This window comes from Octodon degus, unplaced genomic scaffold (assembly GCF_000260255.1).
Source record: "Octodon degus isolate 3935 unplaced genomic scaffold, OctDeg1.0 scaffold00050, whole genome shotgun sequence".
In the NCBI taxonomy this organism is placed as follows: domain Eukaryota; kingdom Metazoa; phylum Chordata; class Mammalia; order Rodentia; family Octodontidae; genus Octodon; species Octodon degus.
The window spans coordinates 6,493,087-6,513,665 of NW_004524626.1; the positions used below are offsets into that span (position 1 = coordinate 6,493,087).

The 20,579-nt window shown below is 53.8% G+C and overlaps 3 protein-coding genes and 1 pseudogene across 9 annotated transcripts in view; 3 read left to right on the forward strand and 1 right to left on the reverse strand.

Annotated features, from left to right (window-relative positions):
* Positions 1–1,722, forward strand: part of Reep6 (receptor accessory protein 6) — an 8,090-nt gene extending 6,368 nt beyond the window's left edge. Inside the window, exon 5 of one of the 2 annotated variants that reach the window (XM_023717091.1) lies at positions 1,558–1,722. In XM_023717091.1, the coding sequence (XP_023572859.1) occupies positions 1,558–1,592 (35 nt within the window). In that variant the 3' untranslated portion in view covers positions 1,593–1,722. The remainder of the gene's footprint in view (positions 1–1,557) is intronic. The other variant, XM_023717093.1, reaches the window with a different exon arrangement.
* Positions 1,723–1,736: 14 nt separating this feature from the next.
* On the forward strand, positions 1,737–2,835 carry LOC105742405 (60S ribosomal protein L9-like). The gene is made up of 2 exons (XM_012515064.2): positions 1,737–2,301; positions 2,820–2,835. Exons 1-2 carry the CDS (start codon positions 1,757–1,759, stop codon positions 2,833–2,835), a joined length of 561 nt encoding a protein of 186 aa, XP_012370518.1. The 5' UTR covers positions 1,737–1,756.
* A 1,804-nt stretch (positions 2,836–4,639) lies between these two features.
* Adamtsl5 (ADAMTS like 5) lies at positions 4,640–13,493 on the reverse strand. Of its 6 annotated transcripts, none has more exons than XM_023717038.1 (14): positions 13,412–13,493; positions 12,799–13,121; positions 11,519–11,844; positions 10,515–10,713; positions 10,335–10,426; positions 10,028–10,088; positions 9,791–9,899; positions 8,002–8,129; positions 7,119–7,230; positions 6,682–6,768; positions 6,382–6,545; positions 6,082–6,274; positions 5,938–6,009; positions 4,640–5,668 (listed from the first exon to the last, which is right to left on the reverse strand). In XM_023717038.1, the coding sequence occupies exons 4-14, from the start codon at positions 10,644–10,646 to the stop codon at positions 5,367–5,369; spliced, it is 1,452 nt and encodes a 483-aa protein (XP_023572806.1). In that variant the 5' UTR covers positions 10,647–10,713; positions 11,519–11,844; positions 12,799–13,121; positions 13,412–13,493; the 3' UTR covers positions 4,640–5,366. The 6 variants fall into 6 exon arrangements, with proteins under 6 accessions (XP_023572806.1, XP_023572805.1, XP_023572807.1 ...); XM_023717037.1 differs by having other exon boundaries at positions 13,388–13,478; XM_023717039.1 differs by lacking the exon at positions 13,412–13,493 and having other exon boundaries at positions 11,519–11,638; positions 12,799–13,219.
* Positions 13,494–17,079: 3,586 nt separating this feature from the next.
* On the forward strand, positions 17,080–17,472 carry LOC101582581 (annotated as a pseudogene).
* The last annotated feature ends 3,107 nt before the right edge of the window (positions 17,473–20,579 follow it).

Here is a 20,579-nt window from a genome sequence, read left to right on the forward strand (position 1 = left end):
TCCTCCTCCTCCTCCTCCTCCTCCTCCTCCTCTACCTTTTCCTCTTCCTCTTCTTCAGTCTGAGACAGGGTCTCACAATGCAGCTCAGGCTGGCCTTGAGCTCACTTTGTAGCCAGGCTGGGCTACAACTCACAGTGATCCTTTTGCCTCCTGAATGCTGGGATTGCAGGCACGCACCACCATGCCCAGTTTAACCCCAAGGCTTCTGCCTGAGGAGGGAACCGAGGTTCTATTTATCCTGCAGAGGTCGTGGGGCGTGGTCCTGGTGGGCGGAGCTTAACTTAGACCACGCCCCGTGACATGTGGGGTCTGGCATCTGGGTCCGAATAGAACAGGCAATGGGAAACCCCTGGAGGCCGGCCAGTCTCTTCAGCACTTGTGGAAATTGTGACGCTATCAGCAGTCACTGGTGGGGTCGGCTGCACACTACCATTTTGTTTTGGTTATGTGATGTTTGAGGCATACGATGCTGATTACAAAAACTGGCAAAGAACAAAAAAGGTGAGAAGCCTATTTATATGGATGTAGACACACCAACTCTTAAGCACAAAACAACTAATCTAACAGTATAGGCTGGGGAGATAGCTCAGCGGTCTAAGCGTCTGCCTGGCAAGCACAAAGACCTGGGTTCACATACCGGCCCTGAAACCGGGCATGTAATTCCAGAGCTGGGGAGGCTGAAACAAGAGGATCACTATGAGTCTGAGGCCATGTAAACCCTGTACTAAATACATAAAAATCAATTAATCAGTCAATCAATCAATAAATATAAAAAGCAGAGATCACTCTATGTCCAGGTTGGGGGGGGGCGGCTCTGTGTGTGTGTGTTACTGGGAATTGAACCCAGGGCCATTGCACATGCCAAATCCAGCCCCTTGATTTTATTTTTTGGGGGTTGTTTTGTCTTATCTTTGGAGATAGGGTCTCACTACATGGTTCAGGCTGCTGCCCTTGAACCCACTATGCAGGCTGGCTTTAAACTTGCAGTGCTCCTCCTGCCTCAGCTTCCCAAGTGCTGGGATTATAGGCATGTGTCACCACCCCTGAGCCATGCCAGTCCTTTTAAAATATATTTTTATTCTGAGACAGGGTCTTGCTAAGTTACCCAGGCTGTACTCCAACTTGAGCTCCTCCTGCTTCAGCCTCCTCCTGAGCAGCTGGGGTTACAGGCCTGGCCACAGCACCCAGCTGGGGAGGTGCACATTGAGATGATCAATCTATTACAGGTCAGGGTAGAGAAATAGCACTGAGGAATGTGCAGGGGACAAGGGAGCCTGCTGGGAGTTGGGGTCTGGGTCTGCAGAGTCCGGGACTGAAAGTTCAAAGGCCCGGGGACAGCACGGAATCTGAAGAATTGAGAGAGCACCGAGGAGGGTCCTGTGCTGCAGCAGAGGGAGTGGGACAGAGAGGGAGGCTGGAGTCCTTGGGGTGGACCCGCAGAGATTTGAGTACATGGGGAGGACTTTGTCTTTTACCCAGGAAGTAGATTTTATCAGAGGGCATTAATGACTTGTGGGTAATCATTAATAAGCCCTGCCCTATGTCCCTGGTCTCCAGCTGTTGCTTCCTTGCCAGGCAGGTCTGAAGAATGAGATTTCCACCATGGCCCCTTGGAGAGGATGGGGAGCAGGCTTGTTCTGCACCCCTTACCTTTGCCCTGAAAGTGGCATCCACCTGTGATTCCAGTTGCTCGGGAGGCTGAGGCAGGAGGATCATAAGTTTGAGGTCAGCTCTTTTTGCCACATCTCCCACAAGAATGAAGACCATTCTTAGCAATCAGACAGTCGACATTCCAGAAAATGGCGACATCACTCTGAAAGGACACACAGTTATTGTGAAGGGCCTCAGAGGAACCCTCCAGAGAGATTTCAACCACATTAATGTGGAACTCAGTTTCCTTGGGAAGAAAAAGAAGAGGCTCCAGGTTGACAAATGGCAGGGAAACAGAAAGGAGTTGGCGACTATCTGCACGATCTGTAGCCATGTGCAGAACATGATCAAGGGGGTCACGCTGGGCTTCCGTTACAAGATGAGGTCTGTGTGTGCTCACTTCCCCATCAACATCGTTATTCAGGAGAATGGGTCTCTTGTCGAAATCCAGAATTTCTTGGGTGAAAAATACATTCGCCATGTTCGTATGAGGGCAAGTGTTGCTTGCTCAGTATCTCAAGCCCAGAAAGATGAGCAAATCCTTGAAGGAAATGACATTGAGCTTGTTTCAAATTCAGTCGTTTTGATTCAGCAAGCCACAACAGTCAAAAACAAGGATATCAGAAAATTTTTGGGTGGTATCTATGTTTCTGAAAAGTGATTCTTTTTTCTTTTTGGTGGGGGACTGGGAATTGAATCCAGGGCCTTCCCAATGAGCTACAACCCCAGAAGTTTTTAGTGGGTTTTTTGTTTGTTTGGTTGGTTTTGAGGCAGGGTCTCACTAAGTTGCTGAGTTGGGCTCCAACTGGAGATGCTCCTGTCTCAGCTTTCCAGAGCCCTGGGTTGAAGACATTTCCACTCTGAGTGAGTGGCCCGCCTGCCCTGCTGGGAACCCTCAGCCATGAGGTAGCTGCTGGGGAGTGGGGCATCCCTGGGCCAGGCACCTGGAGCTTGGATAGACCCTGCTGCATCCAAGAGACAAGAGGTTAGGGATTAGGATCAGCCCCATGCAGGTAACAGGGTTTGTGCTTGCTGTGAAAAACAACAATAATAATACAAATTTTTAAATCTTATATGTTTGCCATTGTAATGAGCAACTGGAATTCTGCAATACTGCTAATATAAAATACTCTCTGATTGAGCATGTTGGCACATGCCTGTCATTTCAGCTGCTTGGGGAGCTGAGGCAGAAGGATCACAAGTTTGAGCCCAACCTGGGCAACATGGTGGTGACTTAGGGCAAACCTGTCTGAAAACAAACACTAAAAGAGGATTGTGGGGGTTTTTGCCTTGCATGTGGGTGGCCCTGGGCTCCATCACCAGCCAATGTTACGTGAGTGGCAGAGGAGGCTGTGCAGTTTGGAAGTGAAGTTGAGCAGTCCCTGTCTGTGTGGCCTGAGACATCTGTCCCTGCACTGCTGGTATGGGGACGGCTGCGTTGTGGTTCATGCACCCCGTTCTGTGGCAAGGAAGCAGGCCACCATGCGGGGTCTAAGTCAGAGTGGACCCAGTGTGTGACCTTCCAAGTGTCATGTGGGGTTTCCTGGCATGGTGTCGCATTTCCTGCACCTGGAACAGAGGGGAGGGCACAGCCTTGGGTACCCGAAAGGGAGGGAGAGCAATGATAGTTCAGGGAGGCCTGACGAGGGACGGTGACCTCAGCCTGGTCTAAGGATGGCATTTGCAGGGCAGGGCTGCCTACAGGGGAAGGGCCGAGCCAGCTACACTGGTTCATCAAATTATTTCACCGCCAGGGGGCGTACAATCACTGCTCATTCCCCCAAAACCCTGCTTCAACTTTCTAGGAGTGTGGGGGTCCTGAGTTGTCCCCTTGCGGCCAGCTGGGTTGGGTCACCGAGGATTCTTTTTTTTTTTTTTTTTTTTTTTTTTTTTTTTTTTTAATTTTATTTATTTATGTGTGTGTGTGTGTGTGTGTGTGTGTGGCCAGCTCAGCCCACCAGGGGGTGGGGCCGGCTGGCATGTGGTGCTGGGGATTGAACCGCGGTCCCTGTGCTCTGCAAAGCTTGCTCTAAGTAGGTGCTTTAGACCACTGAGCCATCTCACCAGCCCTCACCGAGTATTCTTACATAAAGGAAGGAGGGAACCATTGTTCTCCCAGGCCAGGCTTGCCTGGGTTATCTCGGGAACTACTGTGTGTAGGTGCTCAATAAACGCTAGGTCAAGGTTTGCACGAGGGTGGAAGAGGCTAGGGAAGTGTGGCTGAGGGGCGTACTCACCCGCAGCTAGTGAAACAGACCCACAGAGGAGCAGAGGCCAGTCCAGTGACCGTTTCCCTTAGCCCTTCACTCCTGCTGGTTGATTTTAGGAGGAGGCAGCCGGGGTCAGCGGCCACAATGAACCTTGTAGAGGAACCCAGGGCACTCAGGTGATCTGCTGATCCCAGGTGCCTTGGGATTGCCACTAATCACTGTCTCAAATGACAGCACGACCACTCCAACAGGGTTGAGGAGACAGAGGGGAGGCCCTGTGGCACTCTACAGATGAGGACTCCCTGGGCTAGTCCTTGACGCCCCACAGCCACCTGCTGTGTTTCCTGTCCTCGCCTCACACAGGGTGGGAGCTGCTAGGAAAGGGTGGGGTCCTGTGTGAAGGTATATGGGCTTCGGTAGCATGGCTGTGGCTGAATCTACCAGGTTGTCCCCAAGTGTGGCTGAGTATGTGATTGGGGTGCTCTTGTTTGGTTTGGTTTTGGTTTGACTTGGTTTTTTTTTTTAATTTTTATTTATTTGTATGTGTGTGTGTATGTGTGTGTGTGTGTGTGTGTGTGTGTGTGGCCAGCTCAGTCCACCAGGGGGCGGGGCTGGCTGGCATGTGGTGCTGGAGGATTGAACCGTGGTCCCTGTGCTTTGCTAAGCTTGTTCTAAGTAGGTGCTTTAGACCACTGAGCCATCTCACCAGCCCTGACTTGGTTTTTTGAGATAGGGCCTCACTATGTAGCCCAGGCTGGCCTTGAATTTGTGGCGATCTTCCTGCCTCAGCTTCCTGAGTGCTCGGATTATAAGCATGCACCACTACACCTGGCTTTTCAAGTGCTTGTAAAGATTAATTAAATAGGAATAAACACAGTGATGGGAGCAATCTGTTGACTGGGAGAAACCCAGCCAGGATAAGGTTTGAACTTTCGAGTCACCAAATCAAGGGGGGAAATCAGTAATCGATAGTGCCTGGTTACATATGCCTTCAAAGGGATATTCCTGTTGGTATCTCTAAATACACTTGGCTGCATTGTGAGTAGCAAAGAGAAAACAGGATTAACGCAGTGTCAGGTAGTTAAGCACAGAACTTTGTGGTATCCAGGGGAAAGGGGGAAATACATTATGTCACCTTGTCAGGCACGTTTCCCTCTGGGACATGCTTGTCTATATTTCTAACCATGGGACCGTGATGCAAAATGAATGAAAGAAGACACAGAAATTCTGAGTGTAGAATAGCTATGAGCTTTCTGGCATCCAAGGTGAGAGGGGAAGTAAGAGTCGGAGTCTTCTCAGTCTCAGTGTACCCTCTGCAGTGCCTGCCTGCTCACGACAGTGAATCCAACTGTATGCAGAGGTGTCCACCTGGGACATGGAATCACATAGTCGGAAATGGAAGATGCTTCTGAGCTTCCTGGACACCAGGGTGAGAGGAGAAATATGCTAAGTTTGAGCCTGGGCAGGTGTATCTTGCAGTGTGTGTTGAAGGCCACCCCCAGGCATTCAGACAGGGCAGCGCCTGGAGGCCAGACGTGCCCGGCTGTCTTCTGCAGGGCTCCAGGGCCGGGCATAGCCAGCGTGGGGCAGCAATAGCCGGTCCTGGGTGCCGTCTGGGCTGACGAGGCGTCGGACAGCCAGCAAGTACTCCCGATGTGGAGCCAGCGGTGGGCAGGGGCAGCGGCCAGGCGCCCATACATACTCGCGCATCCGCAGTGGTGAGCGGTTCTTATAAATGAGCAGGATTCGCACCTCATAGCGGGTCTCATGGGCCTGGCGGTGGCTGCCCAGCACGCGGGCCTGGAACACTGGAGGTGAGGTGTGTGCTGAGGTTGCTGGGGACCTCATGCTGTACCCATCACACCAGCCATTGCCAGAAGAGGTGGGAACTCAGAAAGCTGGGAGTAGGGAGGGAGGGTGTGCACCTGTCATCTCAGCACTTGGGAGGCTGCTGCAGGAGGATCCCTGCCAGTTTGAGGCCAGTTGGGGCTACAAAGTGAGTTCAAGACCAGCCTGAGCTACATTAGGGGGTCCCTTCTTACCGCCTCTCCAAATGGCCCTAGGAATGGGTTCTCACCGAAGTCGCTTCCGCAGTAATGTAGCAGGCGGTGTGCGCGACCACGTGTGTCAGGGCAGGGTGGGCAGGGGTCTGTGAGGGGGCAGTGTTGTGAGGGGCACAGCTCTCGCCCCTGCCCGCCCCACCCAGGCGTGTGCACCTCACCTGGGGCCCGGGTTGGATCACGGGTCATGGGGCTTGGTTCAAGGAGCTGAGGGGGTTGAGGCTCCACCTCACGGGGCTGCGGCTGCCGTAGCGCCCAGCCCAGCACCTGCGCCTGCGCCTGGAAAAGGCCGTAGCGCTCTCGAGGAAGCCAGAACTCAAACTGCACGCCGGGGTTGGGCTCCAGCAGGAGGACCTAGAAGAAGGGTTCCGGGAGCTGCGCCCTACCCACCGACCCAGCTCCCCACTCAGACCCTCCGTCCCTGTCTCCCCGTCGTCTCCCCTTCAGAGGCTCGTGCATACTTGCAGGACTAGGTCTTGCGTGGTGGGCCCGGCCGCGTGCAGCGTCTCCTCCGGCCCCGCAGCGCGAGTGTAAACCACCTGGGTGCCCGCAGCCTCATAGGTGCCCGGGGGGCTCACTGCCCAATGCCCATTGAAAATGTAGCGCCCATCACTGCCCATTAGCGCTGCAAAGGAAGGTCCAGTCGGGATCCCTGGAACCTGCCCACTGCCCTCCTGGCGCCGGGTACCCTCCCCTGCCTCAGTCTCCCCAGTTATGAAGGAGAGGCCACCACCAGCAGGCACCCCCCAACCCTCTGTTACCCAGGTGGTTCCGGCTCCGCTGCACCACGCGAATGTGTCTGGCGCCCATGGGAATCAGAGTAACGTTCCAGTACCCGGAGAAGGCACCTGAGTGGGAGGGTAAGGTGTAGGGTTGGCGGCAGGTGTGTGTGAGTGGTGATTTGAGGATTAAAATGTTGCGGGAAGGGAATTAGTGTACTGGTAACTCAGAAAAACGCACGGGAATGTTTGGAGTTACATGGATCGCTAACGTGCGGCAGGGAAAGCGTTAAAACCCCATCTGAAAAAAACCCCATCTGTGGGGGGGGAGACAATCTGCTAGTGACCAATCAGAATGAAGGGCCAGAGGGGATGGGCCGCAGATTGCCCAATCAGCACAGGACTTCGCTTCAGGGTCCGAGGCTAGTTAAAGACCCCGCTCCAGATGTACGTGTAGGGAGGACGGGGAGGGCGGTCACCAGCGTCACGGAACACGCGCTGCACGAAGAGACATGTGTCATTGGCACCTCCGCAGCGTCCACACCGGTCTTCGAGGGCGCCGGAACCCAGCACCCCATCACAGCCGGCGCTCTGCAGGAGTAGTGAACACTCACGAAATCACAGTTTGGGGAGGGGCGGGGACTGGCAAATGGGTGGAGCCTGAAGGCAAGAGTCTGGAGCGGGGTGGAACTTGGGAGTGGGTCCTGAATGGGCGGGGCCTGGAAGCAAAAGGGAGCTAGAGAGAGACCCGAGCCTAGAGAGCGTGGAGCTTGACAGAGGCGGGGCCTGGAGGCGGGTCTGAGTAAAAGACTGGGCCCTGGAGGGAGGAGGCTGGGATGCAGCTCAGAGGGTGTCTGGAGTGGAAGCTGGAAGCCTGACGGTACAGGTCATATCAGTAAGGACCTAGGGATGGGGACGAGAGTTAAAGGGAACAACTGGAAAAGGACGCTGGAGGTGGAGCCTGGTGGTATGGCCCATTGGGGGCGGGGCCTCCTGCAGGTGGGCGGGGCCTGATGAATGGGGCGGGCCCCGGAGGAAGGAGGCTGGGTGGAGTCTGGCGGGACTGGGGCCTTGAGGCGGAGTCTGGATGAGAAAGAAGGAGGCTGAAATAAGTGATGAGGACCTAGGGATGGGGCTTGATAGTTAAGAGTCGCCCCTGGAGGGATTGGGACTGAAGCCTAGGGAGGAGTGAAACCTAGAGAAAGATGGGATGGGTCCCGGAGGGAGGAAGGTGGGTTGGAGTTTAGGGAGAGGTGGAACCCGGGAAGGAGGAGTGGCTGAAAGGAGGGGCGTAGAGGCTATGCTGGGCCTTGGCTGGGGGCAGGGGTAGGGTGCGGCTAGGGGGGGCTGGGCAAATCTCACCAGGCAGCGGCCAGCCACACAGAGGCCCTGGGCTCCGGGGCTGCAGGGTGTGCCATCCAGGACGCGGCCAAAGCTGTGGTAGAAGGCTTGCCCCTCGGCCAGGCAGTTGAGGTCACACTGATTGGGCGCTACACACAGGCAGAGGGAGCAGTGTAGGCTCTGTCAGAGCTCAGCCCACTTAAGCTGTAAGGGGTAGCCATTCCCTGGAGCAGATGGAACTCTGGCTTTGAGCCAACGCCTGTCATCAAAACTGATTCTTCTTATGAACTTCCATACCTCTTCCTTCTCGCATTCATTCTACACACTCACTGAAGTCACTATTTTTTCTTCCTCCCCACAGTACTGAGGATGAAACTCAGGACCTTGGCTCTGAGCGCAGTTCCCAGCTTTTTTTCATTTGTCTTTGAGACAGTACCTCACTCGGTCACTACGTTGGCCAAGCTGGGCTTAAACTAAACTTGCAGTCCTCCTGCCTCAGCCTCCCAGAGCGCTGGCTTTAAGCACCCACGATTTCCTAGATGTGATCGAGTGCCCCGGCTTGCAGCACCAGACTGAACTCACTCAGTTCTGGTGCCTGTGCGCAGCAGGGGCTCAATTAAAAAAGTGTTCAGTTGGGCTGGTGAGATGGCTCAGTGGTCTAAAAGCACCTACCTAGAACAAGCTAAGCAAAACACGGACCACAGTTCAATCCCCCAGCACCAAATGCCAGCCAGCCCCGCCCCCTGGTGGGCTGAGCTGGCCACACACACACACACACACACACACATAAATAAATAAATAAATTTTTTAAAAAAAGTGTTCAGTAGGAGCCAGGCATGATGGTGCACACCTGTGGCACTTGGGAGGCTGAGGCAGGAGGATTACCGGGAGTTCAAGTCCAGCCTGGGCCACATTGTGAGTTCAAGGCTAGACTGAACTAATAGCGAGATCATGTCTCCCCCCTCGAAAAAAGTGTCCAGTATGAGGGGTTGGGGAGATGGCTCAGTAGAGTAAGTGCTTTCCTGGCAAGCACAAGGGCCCGAGTTCAATCCCTGGTTCTCCACCCCCCCAAAAAAAGTGTCCAGTATGGAGTCCCGTGGGCCTCACTTTCCCCTTGTGCTTTGCCATCGGATCACGCCCACAGGCGGAAAGCACTGAGCCCTGTCCTGGACCCCTGGCTCTCTGCACAGTCTGGCTGGCAGACCACATGTGGAACAGAGCCGAACTGGTCCTGAGGGGCCTCTGTGAGTTACCGCAGGGAGAGAAAAAGCAAAGGAGTGAAACTGCAAGGCTGAAGAGTTTTTCTTTTCTCTTTTTTGCCACTCCAGGCTCTTATCTGCATGCCTTCACGGTGCTGTGGGGACTGAGGCTGCCTGTCTTCCTAAAATCTGGAGGCGCACTGCCCGGGGCACACAGTTATATAACTCGCTATTTTCAGCTCCATGCAGCAACATTTCCTGTTCCTGGCATAAGTTTGAGCACCATGGCCCTCTAGACAGTAATCCTCAGCCTGGGGTTTGATCCTATGTAGAATGGACCCTGCTTCCTTTTGCCACTGCTTTTTTTTTTTTTTTTTTTTTTTTGAACCCGGGATTGAACTCAGGCCCTTGGGTTTGCCAGGAAGCACTTATTCTGCTGAGCCATCTCCCTGGCTCCATGCCACTGTTTAATGTGACACTTCAACAACTCCTACATATCCTTCAAAGCCCTGGGGTTAATGCCCCTACTCTGTGCCCCTACTCCAAGTCTTTCTCTTCTCCCTGCCAGAAATGGGTTGTTCATTCTGGATCACTGCAGGCCCACTACTCACCTCCATGGAAGGGTACCCATTGGTAGGTTTCCTGGGTTCCCAGGACAGGGCGGCCATTATAGAGGGCACACTGAAGGTCTCGGAAGGGCAGAGCCCCTGGTGAGCAGTCCTGAGGGCAGAGATAGGTGGGTGACCCCCCTCCCCCAAGCCCAGCAAACCAGTGGCAGTGTGGTGGGCATGCTTGGTGCCACAGGCAGGAGGGCCTACCCGCCAACTCAGGGAAGGGGCGGGGCTTACGGGCAGCTGGCAGAGGCGGTACTCGTGGCTGTCTCCCGAGCATGGCTCTTCTCCTGGAAACCTGACGGGAACCGAGCAGCTTGAGTGTGGTCGGAACCCCCAGGGACCCCATCCCAGCACTGCCCGGTCCACCCTCCGCCCCCACAGCCCCACCCGCATTCCAACTGTATCCCTGGGATTAAAGGGCATAGCCTATGTGGGCGGGCTAGGGGGCGTGGTCAGGACTGGGCGTGGCCAGTGGGGGCGGGGCTGTAACTCTGGTCCCGCCCACCGACCCCCCCACCCGCTCTACCAACCACTTCCTCACTGGATGCAACGGCGGCTGCGCACTGAGACGCCCCGTCCGCAAGAGCTGGAGCAGCGGGTCCAGGACCCCCACGGAGTCCACTCTCCAGGACCCTACTTGGGGAGAGAGAGGCGGGTCGGCCTGGAGGGGAGCTGGTGACTCCGCACCGCCGGCCGCGTCCATTCCCTCTGGCCCCCTTACCTGAACACTGCCCCCCACGCTGCAGCTCAGAAGGGTCCATAGCAAGAAGAGGAGATTCTGCAGGGGGCGGGGTCTGGGGTAGCAGAGGAGGCCCACGCAGCTGGCACCCGCAGGACAGGGGCTGAACCCCATCTCTGCCCTAGCTGGCTGTGTGATTTTGGCAAGTAACTAACCAAACCTGTCTAAGCCCTTCTTCTCTCTGGAAAAAAATAAGAAAGAAGTAATCCTAGGACTCCTCTTACAGGAAATTCTGGGGGTTGGTTGGATCAGAAGAGGCATAGATAACAGAGCATTCAAAACTTCATCTGTATTTTTAAATTATTATTATTATTATTATTATTATTATTATTATTATTTTGTACCAAGGACTGAACTCAGGACCCTGTGCTTGCCAGGCAGGCACTTAAGCCTGCTGAGCTATCTCCCAGGTAAAAAACTTCATCTGAACCAGGCCTGGAGGTGCAGGTCTGTAATCCCAGCACTCTAGGAGGCTAAGCCAGGAGGATCCTGTGTTTGAGTCTAGCCTAGGCAATTTAGTGACTTGGGGGGGGGGGAAATGAAAAGAAAGAAAAACATAAAAAGAGAAAGAAAGAAAAAGATTGGGAGTGTGGTTTTGTGTGAAGGTCCTGGCTTCAGTACCCCAGGTCACAACACCTGTGTGTACACACACATTCCCCACCCACACCCACATCATTGTTATTGCTATTGGTTATGCATTAGAATATGGTGCCCAGGGGCTGGCGAGATGGCTCAGTGGTCTAAAGCACCTACATGGAACAAGTTTGGCAAAGCACAGGGACCACGGTTCAATCCCCCAGCACCACATGCCAGCCAGCCCCGCCCCCTGGAGGGCTGAGCTGGCCACACACACACACAATAAATAAATAAATGTTAAAAAAATTATATATATATAAAAAAAAGAATATGGTGCCCATAGTAGGTGCTTAATCAATGTCTGATGATAGAAGGATTATTCAGGGCTCCAAGGGTCAAGGACCCCTCACCGTTTTCCAGGTCCTCATTGCTTCTAACTTCCTGTGTGGCCAGAGGCTGGCCACTCTGCTTCCCCAGGCCTCAGTTTCCCCATCTGTGCAGCTGGGATCAGTCCATGATTCTATGAGACCCTGCAGGTGGTATGGCCATGGGGACTGGGTCAGGAGCTGGCTCCCTGATGGGGCCCCTTGCAGCTTTGCCCCAGCTTCTTGGTCCCCAGACCCTCCTGGCAGCAGGGAATCCCCAATCAGGGCACAGCAGGGAGGGGTGATCTGGCTCGGGTCCAGCTGGCGCCTCCTGGCCTCATCCGCAGGGGTGTGGCGCACAGCCAGGGCGTCTGTCTGCTGGGGAGAAGGGAGGGGGGGCTAATTGGGGGCCTGAGTTTCTCCATCTGTCAGGAGAGGGAAGATGTCACTTGCCACACACACTGTCCCTGCAGTCATTGCCTGTGGCACAGAGGGTGACCAGGCAACCAGCTGCCTAACCAGCAGGGAGGACAGACACAATCCCCTGGCAATTTTCCAGGCCTGAGCACAAAGTGGGGAGCAGGCCAGAGCCCACCTAGATGCACAGCTCTTCTGAGCCTCAGTTTCCCCAGCTCTTAGCCCATCTGACTCTAACATTCTGACCTCTGTGCACCCCGGGGTCAGGGGTGGCTTCAGAGAGAGAACGTGGGGCCCTCACAGTGAGTCCAAGGAATAGGCCTGGACTTTCCATCTGTGACCACAGTTTACACCTCCGCCCCTCAGAGCCCCAGGAAGCAGGAAGACAACCAAATTTTGAACTGGAGGGAGGAGAGGCACTTGAACTTCAGACAGAACCCCAAAGGGACGCCAGGCTAGGGGTCTGGGTGATGGAAAATGGGGAACTACATCCCCTCCCCACTGCTCTGAACACCCAGCTTCCCCAAGCTGGAGGGGGTGGCCATGCCTGTCATCCTAGCACTCTGAAAGGCTGAGGCAGGAGGATCCCTCGTTCCAGCCAGCCTGGTAATTTACAGACTTAGTGAAACCCTGTAGGGGGCGGGGAAAAAATATATATATATATATATATTTTTTTTTAAAGAGCAGGGATGTGGCTCACTGTGAAGGTCCAGGATTCAATCCTAGCACGGCAAAAAGAAAATATACTCCCCAAAGGAACAAGGCACCCTGTGACTGGCATAGCTATCTCAGGGCCAGTCATCCTCAGGCCTCAGTTTCCCCCGGAGGAAGTGGGAACATGGAGCTCACTCCTACCCTAGGGGTGGACCCCGTGTCACCACAGGGGCAGGTGCATGGATAGGACTTACCGTCTGCGCTACGGGTAGGCTCCCTGCTCCGGGTGTCCCAGACTAGCGGAAGCAGAGGAACGCAGGGCGCGCTGTGGAGGGTAGTGGCCCCCGTGCGCCCCCACGCGGCGTCCCAGTCTGTGGGTGCTGGTGACCTTGGAACTGGGCGCCAGCACCCGCCACCCCAGGCTGCTATTCCGAGCGCAGCGCTCAGGGCCCGGGAATGTGCGCGACTCAGGTCGCCACGCCCCAGGTCGGCGCGTCCCCGAAGTTGAAGTCGGGATGGCGCTTCCACTGGGGTCCTCGTCCCCGGTCGTCCCACTCCCGCTGCCCGCTGGGCTGTCCTGGATGGTAAAGACACCCCCGTACGTCTGGACTCCCCAGGATTTCAGGGCTTCCCGCCTCCGTCTGCGCAACCCCCTACCGGGGCCCCGAGCACTGGGGAGCGGCTGCGCCCCGGGCTGGCGGGCGCGCGGGGTGGGGTGGGGGGAGAGGAGAGACCCTCCCAGCCGCATTCCCGGGCGCTGCTGTCACTGGGACGCGCCCCACCCCGCCTCCACCCGCCCTGCCCCGCCGCCTGCCCGCCAGACCAGGTCCTGAGAGTCCTCACCTCACGGCCCCCATCTTCTCCGACCTCAGTTTCCCCATCTGCGTAATGGAGCCCGCAGGGATCCCTGCTGCAAAACTTCCAGCTGCTCTTCGCCGTTTTGCAGACTCCTAGTGACCGGAAACATGCGACAACCAGCCTCTGACCACCCCACCCCACCCCGTCCAAGCCCAAGTCTGAGCCTGGCCCCAGCCCACTCAGGGACTAGGTTGGCGCAGGGTGGGCCCACTGCTTCTGGCTGCTGCGGCCCTTGGGCGACCCTAGGAGTGGCACTGAGGGGGAGGTGAGTGCAGTGCCCTTTAGCCTCCTAGGCTCCGCCCGCCTGCCCTCTGCTTCAAGAAGACACCATGAGCCCTGCTTGGCGGCACACACTTGGCATCCCACAGCTCTGAGAAAGGAAGCAGGACAATCCCAAATTCAAGCCAGCCCGGGCAATTCAGTGATTCAGCAGCGCCTTATCTCAAACAAGAAAAGGGGGAGATAGAGCTTGGCAGAAAGGCCTGGGGTTCAGTCTGAAATAGAGGGGAGAAAACAAACAGAGAGGGTAGACAGGGAGGACCTACCCAGCCTGGGCTCAGGAAAGGGGCCCCCTGAGGTGGCTGACCACTCTCTGTTCACCTGCAAGTAGGAAGCCTCTCAGAGCAGCGTGACCCTGGAGTGTATCACCCCACTATCACCCCACTTCCTGCTCAGGGCAGAGGTGAGGGAGGCTCTCACTGTGGAGGTGACTGTCACAAAGGTCGCAAGGCTGGGTGGCCTAACTCAGAAACTGCACATGCAGAACCTGGGATGCTGGAGTCAGAGGCTGTGGGGAGGGCCTGGGGCGGGGGGAGATGCAGGATGAGACCAGGTGGGATGGGGAGGGGCTTAAGCCAGCAGGGAGTGTCTTCTGCCTGGGCTGTAGTGAATGCCACCACCAGGTGCTGATGGGGTAGGACAGGGATGAGGAGAGGAAATGGGAACAGCAAGGACAGAAACCCCTTATTGGGCACCAACTGTATACAGGCTGGGGTCTGGGAGGCATTAGGAATAATGAGGCTTGGGCTTTGTCAAGTGAGCAGCCATATCTCCCCCAGATGCACCCCTTTCTGCAGGTCTAGGCCACTGCATATAGCAGAAATGTGCACTGTTGCTGTGTGCACAGCTGGTACTTTGTATTGCCAGATGTGCACACAGTAGGTGCTATCTATTGTAATCTATGCAGATAATAAACTTGTACCTTGTAAGGTGTGCACACAGTAGGTGCTGTGACTCAAAGAGAAGGCATACAGCAAGCAGTATACATTGTAGGTGTGTACACATCAGGTGCTGTACTTTGCAGATGTGCATACAGCAGGCGCTGTACACTGTAAGGTGAGCATAGAGTAGGTCCTGTGCATTTGTAAGGTGGGCAACACAATAGGTGCTTGTCCCAAAGGGAAGCCATCCAGCAGGTGCTGTGCATTGCAGTGTAGTGTGTGCAGCTGGCATTGTGTCTGGGGATACATACAGTCATACCTGGACACTCAACAACTTTGAAACTCAGCTCAATTTGGTTCTGGACACATTTTGATGAGAACATTTTGTCCGATACCCATTGTGTGGTATTCATTGTGCAAGCTAGAACTTGTTGGTGTCAGTTGCCTTGTGACTCACTACCCCCTCCAGCCAGAACAACTAAGGACAAGTACCGTCCTTAGTACAGCACTGTATAGAGCAGGCGCTGCAGTCTGCAGGGAGTGGATGCAGCAGGCACTGCAGCCGGAGCACAGGCGATGCATTCGGCGGGCTCTGGGGCAAGCAGAAAGAGGATACAGCCATGACTGGGCCTGCAGTGAACACAGACTGCAAGCGCAGCCATCTGTTGGGGGGGGGAACTAGTGCTATGGGGCCGGCATGCGGGTGAGTGTGGGGCTGCACCCTCCTCCCTACTCGCTCTGCTTCTCAGCCCTGGTTCCCCCAGCTGGATGCATGATCCCCACTGCCCAGGAGGGGAAGAAGCTGAAGGCCAGCCTCACACACCTGATGCCAGCGGAGGGGTGGCTGCTGGGGTTCCGCCCTACCCTTGTCTGCACCCCAGCCCAGGGCTCAGCCAGGGCCCGTCACCCTGAGCCCCACCCCACCCCAGCTGGTCAGGATCCAGTGGAGGATGGGTGACCCAGCAGTGTGACTCAGCCAGCTATGGTGCCTCTGTGTCTAACGGCCTTGGCGCTTAAGAACGACTTGCCTAGGCCGGTCTGGTGACCAGTGTCTATCATCCCAGCACTCAGGAGGCTGAGGCAGGAGGACCAACAGTGAGTTCAAGGCCAGCATGGGCTGCATACTGAGTTTAAGATCAACCTGAACTGCAGAGCAAGACCCTGTCTCAAAAAATCAACCAGGGCTGGGAAGGTAGCTCAGTGGTCTAACCATCTGCCTGGCAAGCGCAAGGACCCAGATTGGATCCCTAGTACCACATGCCATGCCAACTCCCAGAACCTTGGGTGCACCCTGCTGGCTACAGAAACCAGGCGTGGTGGTGCATGCCTGTAATCACAGCTCTGGGGAGGCTGAGACAGGAAAATCACTATGAGTCCAAGCTGCACAGCAAGACCCTGTACTAAATAAATAAAAAATTCAAAACAAAACAAAAAATCAACCAATCAAAAAGCAAGACAAAACAAATTAAAAAGAGCATGGTACCTAGTGGACCAGCCTGGTGCAGTGGTGCACATCTGTCATCCCAGCTGCTTGGGATGCTGAGGCAGGAGAACTGCCAAATTGCAGGATGATTGCAACTTAGTGGGACTCTCTCCCAAAATAAAAAAATAAAGAGGGCCGGAGAGATAGCTCGGTAGAGTAAGTGCTTGCCTGGCAAGTGCAAGGGCCTGAGTTCAATCCCCGGTTCTGAAAAAATAAATAAATAAATAAATAAATAAATAAATAAATAAATAAATAGATTTGGAGGTGGGTTGAGTAGTGAGAACTTGTCTAGACTGTGTAAGGCCCTGGGTCCCAGCCCTAATACAGCAAACAAAACAAATATTGTGTCATAGTTGACATCACAGTGCTGTGCCCTTCAGAATTTGTCCACAGGGCCAGCCTAGGCAACACGGCAAGACGCTGACTCCAGAACAAATGACCAACTAATAAATATCTGAGGGCCGGGGAGATAGTGCAGTGATCTCAGTGCCTGCCTGGCAAGCTCAAGGACCTGGCTTCGATCCCTGGTACTGCATGCCTTGCCAGCCCCGCGCTGAGCCGGCCGCTGAAACCAGGCATGGTGGCACATGCCTGGTTCCTGTGATCCCAGCACTAGGGAGGCTGAGACAGGAGGATCACTAGGAGTCTGAGCTGTGTAACAAGACCCTGGACTGACTGACTAAATAAATAAATAAATAAATATTTTTTTTTCTTTTTTGTTTCTTTTTGTGTTGTGTTTCTGTAGTGTTGTGGATGAACCTAGAGCCTGGTGCACCTTAGGCAAGTGCTCCCCACTAAGTTACACCCCTGGACCAATTAAGCTGTGGTTAGCTGTAAATCAAATTTAGTTGGTAATGGTGACACATGCCTATAATTCCAGCAATGTGGGAGGCTGAGGCAGGGCGGCTGCAGGTTTGATTCCTATTCAGGCAACTAAGTGGACCTTGCCTCAAAATAAAAATAAAGAAATAAAAAGAGCTGGGGAGCTTTGCAGATGCCATTATCCCCTCCCCTTTAGTCATTTGCTACCAACCATGATCAACCCCACCTTGTTCTTGAAATATGGTGAGCCCTTGCACCGCATCGCCTTCAAGCTCTGCGCAGACGAAGTTCCAAAGGCCGCAGAAAACTTTTCGGCTCTGAGCACCGGAAAGAAAGGATTTGGTTATAAGGGTTCTTGCTTTCACAGAATTATTCCAGGATTTATGTGTCAGGGTGGTGATTTGCCAAACCACATGTCTATCTGGGGGCAGAAATTCGATGACGAGAACTTCATGCTGAAGCATACAGGTTCTGGCATCTCGTCCCCGGCAAACGCTGGGCCTGACACAGACGGTCCCCGGTGTTTTATCTTTGCTACCCGGACCCAGTGGCTGCACGGCCATGAAGTGGTCTTTGGTGGAGGCGGGGGAGCGCCTCGGGTCTAGGAACAGCAAGGTCAGCACGAGGGTCACCACTGCCGACGCGTGTGACTTGTGTGAATTGCCACCACAAGACCAGAGCCTTCTGGGAGCTCAGGAGAGCACCCTGCGCCCCACCTGCTCAAAGCTCTTCCCTCAGCTCTTTGGGTTCCATGTTTTCTTTGCCCCTGTCCGAATGTAGCTGGATCACAGAGTTAAGTTTATGGTTACGAATAAAGAGCGAAGGTCTAAAAAAAAAAAAAAGAGCTGGGATGTAGCTCAGAAGGAAGGCCCTGGGTTTCAAACTCAGTACCACAGAAAAATAATTAATTAAAAATGTTCAAATGAGACTGGGCATGGTGGCGAATGCCTGTAATCCCAGCGCTCAGGAGGCTGAAAACAGGAGGATCATTATGAGTCCATTCTGTGTAGTGAGACCCTGTACTGAAATACAAAAAAAAAAAAAAAAAGTTCAAATGCCCCCAGAAGATCTGTGGCCTCTCTGTGGCCTCTCAGTGGCATTTGCCCCTACAACTCACCACTGTCTCCCATAATCCTTTGGGTTTGGCTACCAGGTCCCCATTTTACAGCATGGGCAGTCCAGGAATGGTGACCCAATACATCCAGGACCATCCCATGAAACCAAAGGTCTAGATCCTCCTACACTGACTGTCCAGAATTCCTTGTAGGGCTGGCCCCTCCCACTCCGCCCACCTCTGCCCTCCAATACTGCCCTGTCTGCTTGCTAGGTTGAACCCTACCAGCCTGCAGGCAGGTCCCTGGTGTTCAGCGGGAGTGGCCTGCCCCTTCCAGTATGCATCAAGTGACCCCTGGGGAGCCAGTCAGAAACTCTCTCCCAACCACAGTTACTAGGTGGGGAGATAAGCATGAGGTGGACCAATGAAAGCCTGCCCTGGGATTTCCACTGGACTATTTGAGGACAAGTTTTTTTTGCTGTGGCTGGAGTTGTCTAGCCCTCTGAGAGGCTAAGGCAAGAGGATCAAAAACCAGCTGAGAGACAAGCATGTGACCGAGGGGGAACAATGAAAGCCTGCCCTAAAAAAGAATCCTTGAATTTTTAATTTTAATTTTAAATTTTTTTTTTAAGTTTAGCAACTTTAAGGGCCTGGAATGTTTGTTCATTTGTTTTGGTACTTGAACTTGCCAGGCAGGCACTGTGCAGCTGAGCTACTAATAGGGCCTTGAGCTTCTATTACTATTAATCAAAAGGCCCCTTTCTAATACGAGCCATGTCCCTTTCATCAGTCCCTATCCTGGGACAGTTTGTACTTCTTCTTTCTCAAATGAGCAACAGACACAAACAGTAAGACTTGATTATCAAATCAGGTTGATTGTGAAAGGAGTTTTGGGTAATAAAGCATGACTTTGAAGATTCATTGCTGCTAGTACTGTATATGAGCTAAAAAGGATGGTGACACTGTGGAAAACAATGGGTGGCTCCACAAAAATTTAAATAGTTCACCAGGCACAGTGGTGCACGCCTATCATCCCAGCAGTATGGAGGCTGAGGCAGGAGGATCACTGTGAGTTCAAGGCCAGCTTGGACTACATAATAACACCCTGTTTTTTTTTTTTCGGAACCGGGTTTGAACTCAGGCCCTTGCACTTGCCAAGAAGAGCTTATTCCGCTGAGCCATCTCCCCGACCCCCAACACCCTGTCTTAAAAAAAATTAAGCAGTCTAGCATAGAGATGCAGCCTATATACGCCCAGCTACTTGGGAGGCTGAGGCAGGGGGACCACAGATCTGAGGCCAGCCTGGGCACCCTGTGAGACCTTGTCACAAAATAACATTTGAAAAGGGCTGGGGGGTCGGTCAGCGCAAAGGTCCTGGGTTCCATCCCCTATGCTACAATATTAGTACAAGTAGCAATTATTGTTGCTATTTGTTACTATTCGGTCCACATTTTATTTGGATTTCATCAGCCTTTTTTTTTTTTTTTTTTTTTTAACCCAATGTCCTTTCCCCCTCACTCAGGGCCCAGTATGATCCTGAGTCCCTTCTGTTGTAATTAGTAAAAAGACCCACACAGATGACGGATGCATTGTTCTTGCAGAAATCCAGCCAGTTCCGGCGTCCACACAGCCCCCGGATGCTGCTAGAGTAGATCGGTTGTTCCTGACCAACTGGTCCAAGTGGAAAGAGGATGCAGGAGAAGGACCCCGCTGGGGCTGCACATGCAGAGGCTGCATACCCAAGGGTGCCAGGCCCTGAGGGTGGCCTAATCTGTCAGCAGGGACCTGGGCACTCAGGCTTGACTGCTGGACACACAATAGTGACAAAGAGAGACCTGTGGATGAGCCCCTCCATTGCTGGTAGGACAGAAAACCGAAAAAAAAAAAAAAATCAAACGGAATTTTATGGGACATAAACAGACCCAGGCCAGAGCTAGGAAATCGTGAGTAGCCTCTGGAGTAAAGTGGTCCTTCCCTGCTCAACTCCTCAAAAGCAACCAGGGAGCAGCAGGCAAGCACTCAGGTGCAAGGAGGGCTTGGGAAGAGGGGCACAGTGTGCCAAGGTCATGGGGTAGAAGCAGCTTGGCGTAGGCTGGCACAGTCAGGGTGGGAGAGGAAGGGGCTTGCAGGCTACAAGGGCCACATTCTGCCCCACCCCCACCCCCGGTATGTGGCTGCAGGATTGTCTCAGGATCTCAGGATGGGCTTGGGCCTCAAGGAGCTGAATAGTCACCTGCTCCTACCTTGTTCTTCAAACTGATTCTTAGTGCCCACATCTCTGTAGTAGGTGCTGTATTCATGACCTGCCTAGATAAGGTTGACCAGAGGAAATGAAGAAGGAGGAGTTTGGGTTGGGGAGATAGCTCAGCGGTCTAAGCTCCTGACTGCAAGCACAAGGACCTGGGTTGGATCCCTGGTTCCACATGTCCTACGGACCACCAAAAATGGGCGTGGTTGGGGCTGGTGAGATGGCTCAGTGATCTAAAGCACCTACTTAGAACAAGCACAGGGACCGCGGTTCGATCCCCAGCACCACATGCCAGCCAGCCCCGCCCCCTGGTGGACTGAGCTGGCCACACACACACACACACACACACACACACAAATGAATAAAATTAAAAAAAAAAAAACAAAAAACCTGGGCGTGGTGCATACCTG

Excerpts from the sequence above, each read along its gene's own strand:
- LOC105742405 (XM_012515064.2), top strand. The coding sequence starts at position 1,757 with ATGAAGACCATTCTTAGCAATCAGACAGTCGACATTCCAGAAAATGGC.
- Adamtsl5 (XM_023717038.1), bottom strand. The coding sequence starts at position 10,646 with ATGGGGTTCAGCCCCTGTCCTGCGGGTGCCAGCTGCGTGGGCCTCCTC. Across the intron at positions 10,427-10,514 it reads GCGTGGGGGGCAGTGTTCAG|GGTCCTGGAGAGTGGACTCC; the intron begins GTAAGGGGGCCA and ends CTCCCCAAGTAG. Across the intron at positions 5,669-5,937 it reads TTACTGCGGAAGCGACTTCG|TGTTCCAGGCCCGCGTGCTG; the intron begins GTGAGAACCCAT and ends CCTCACCTCCAG.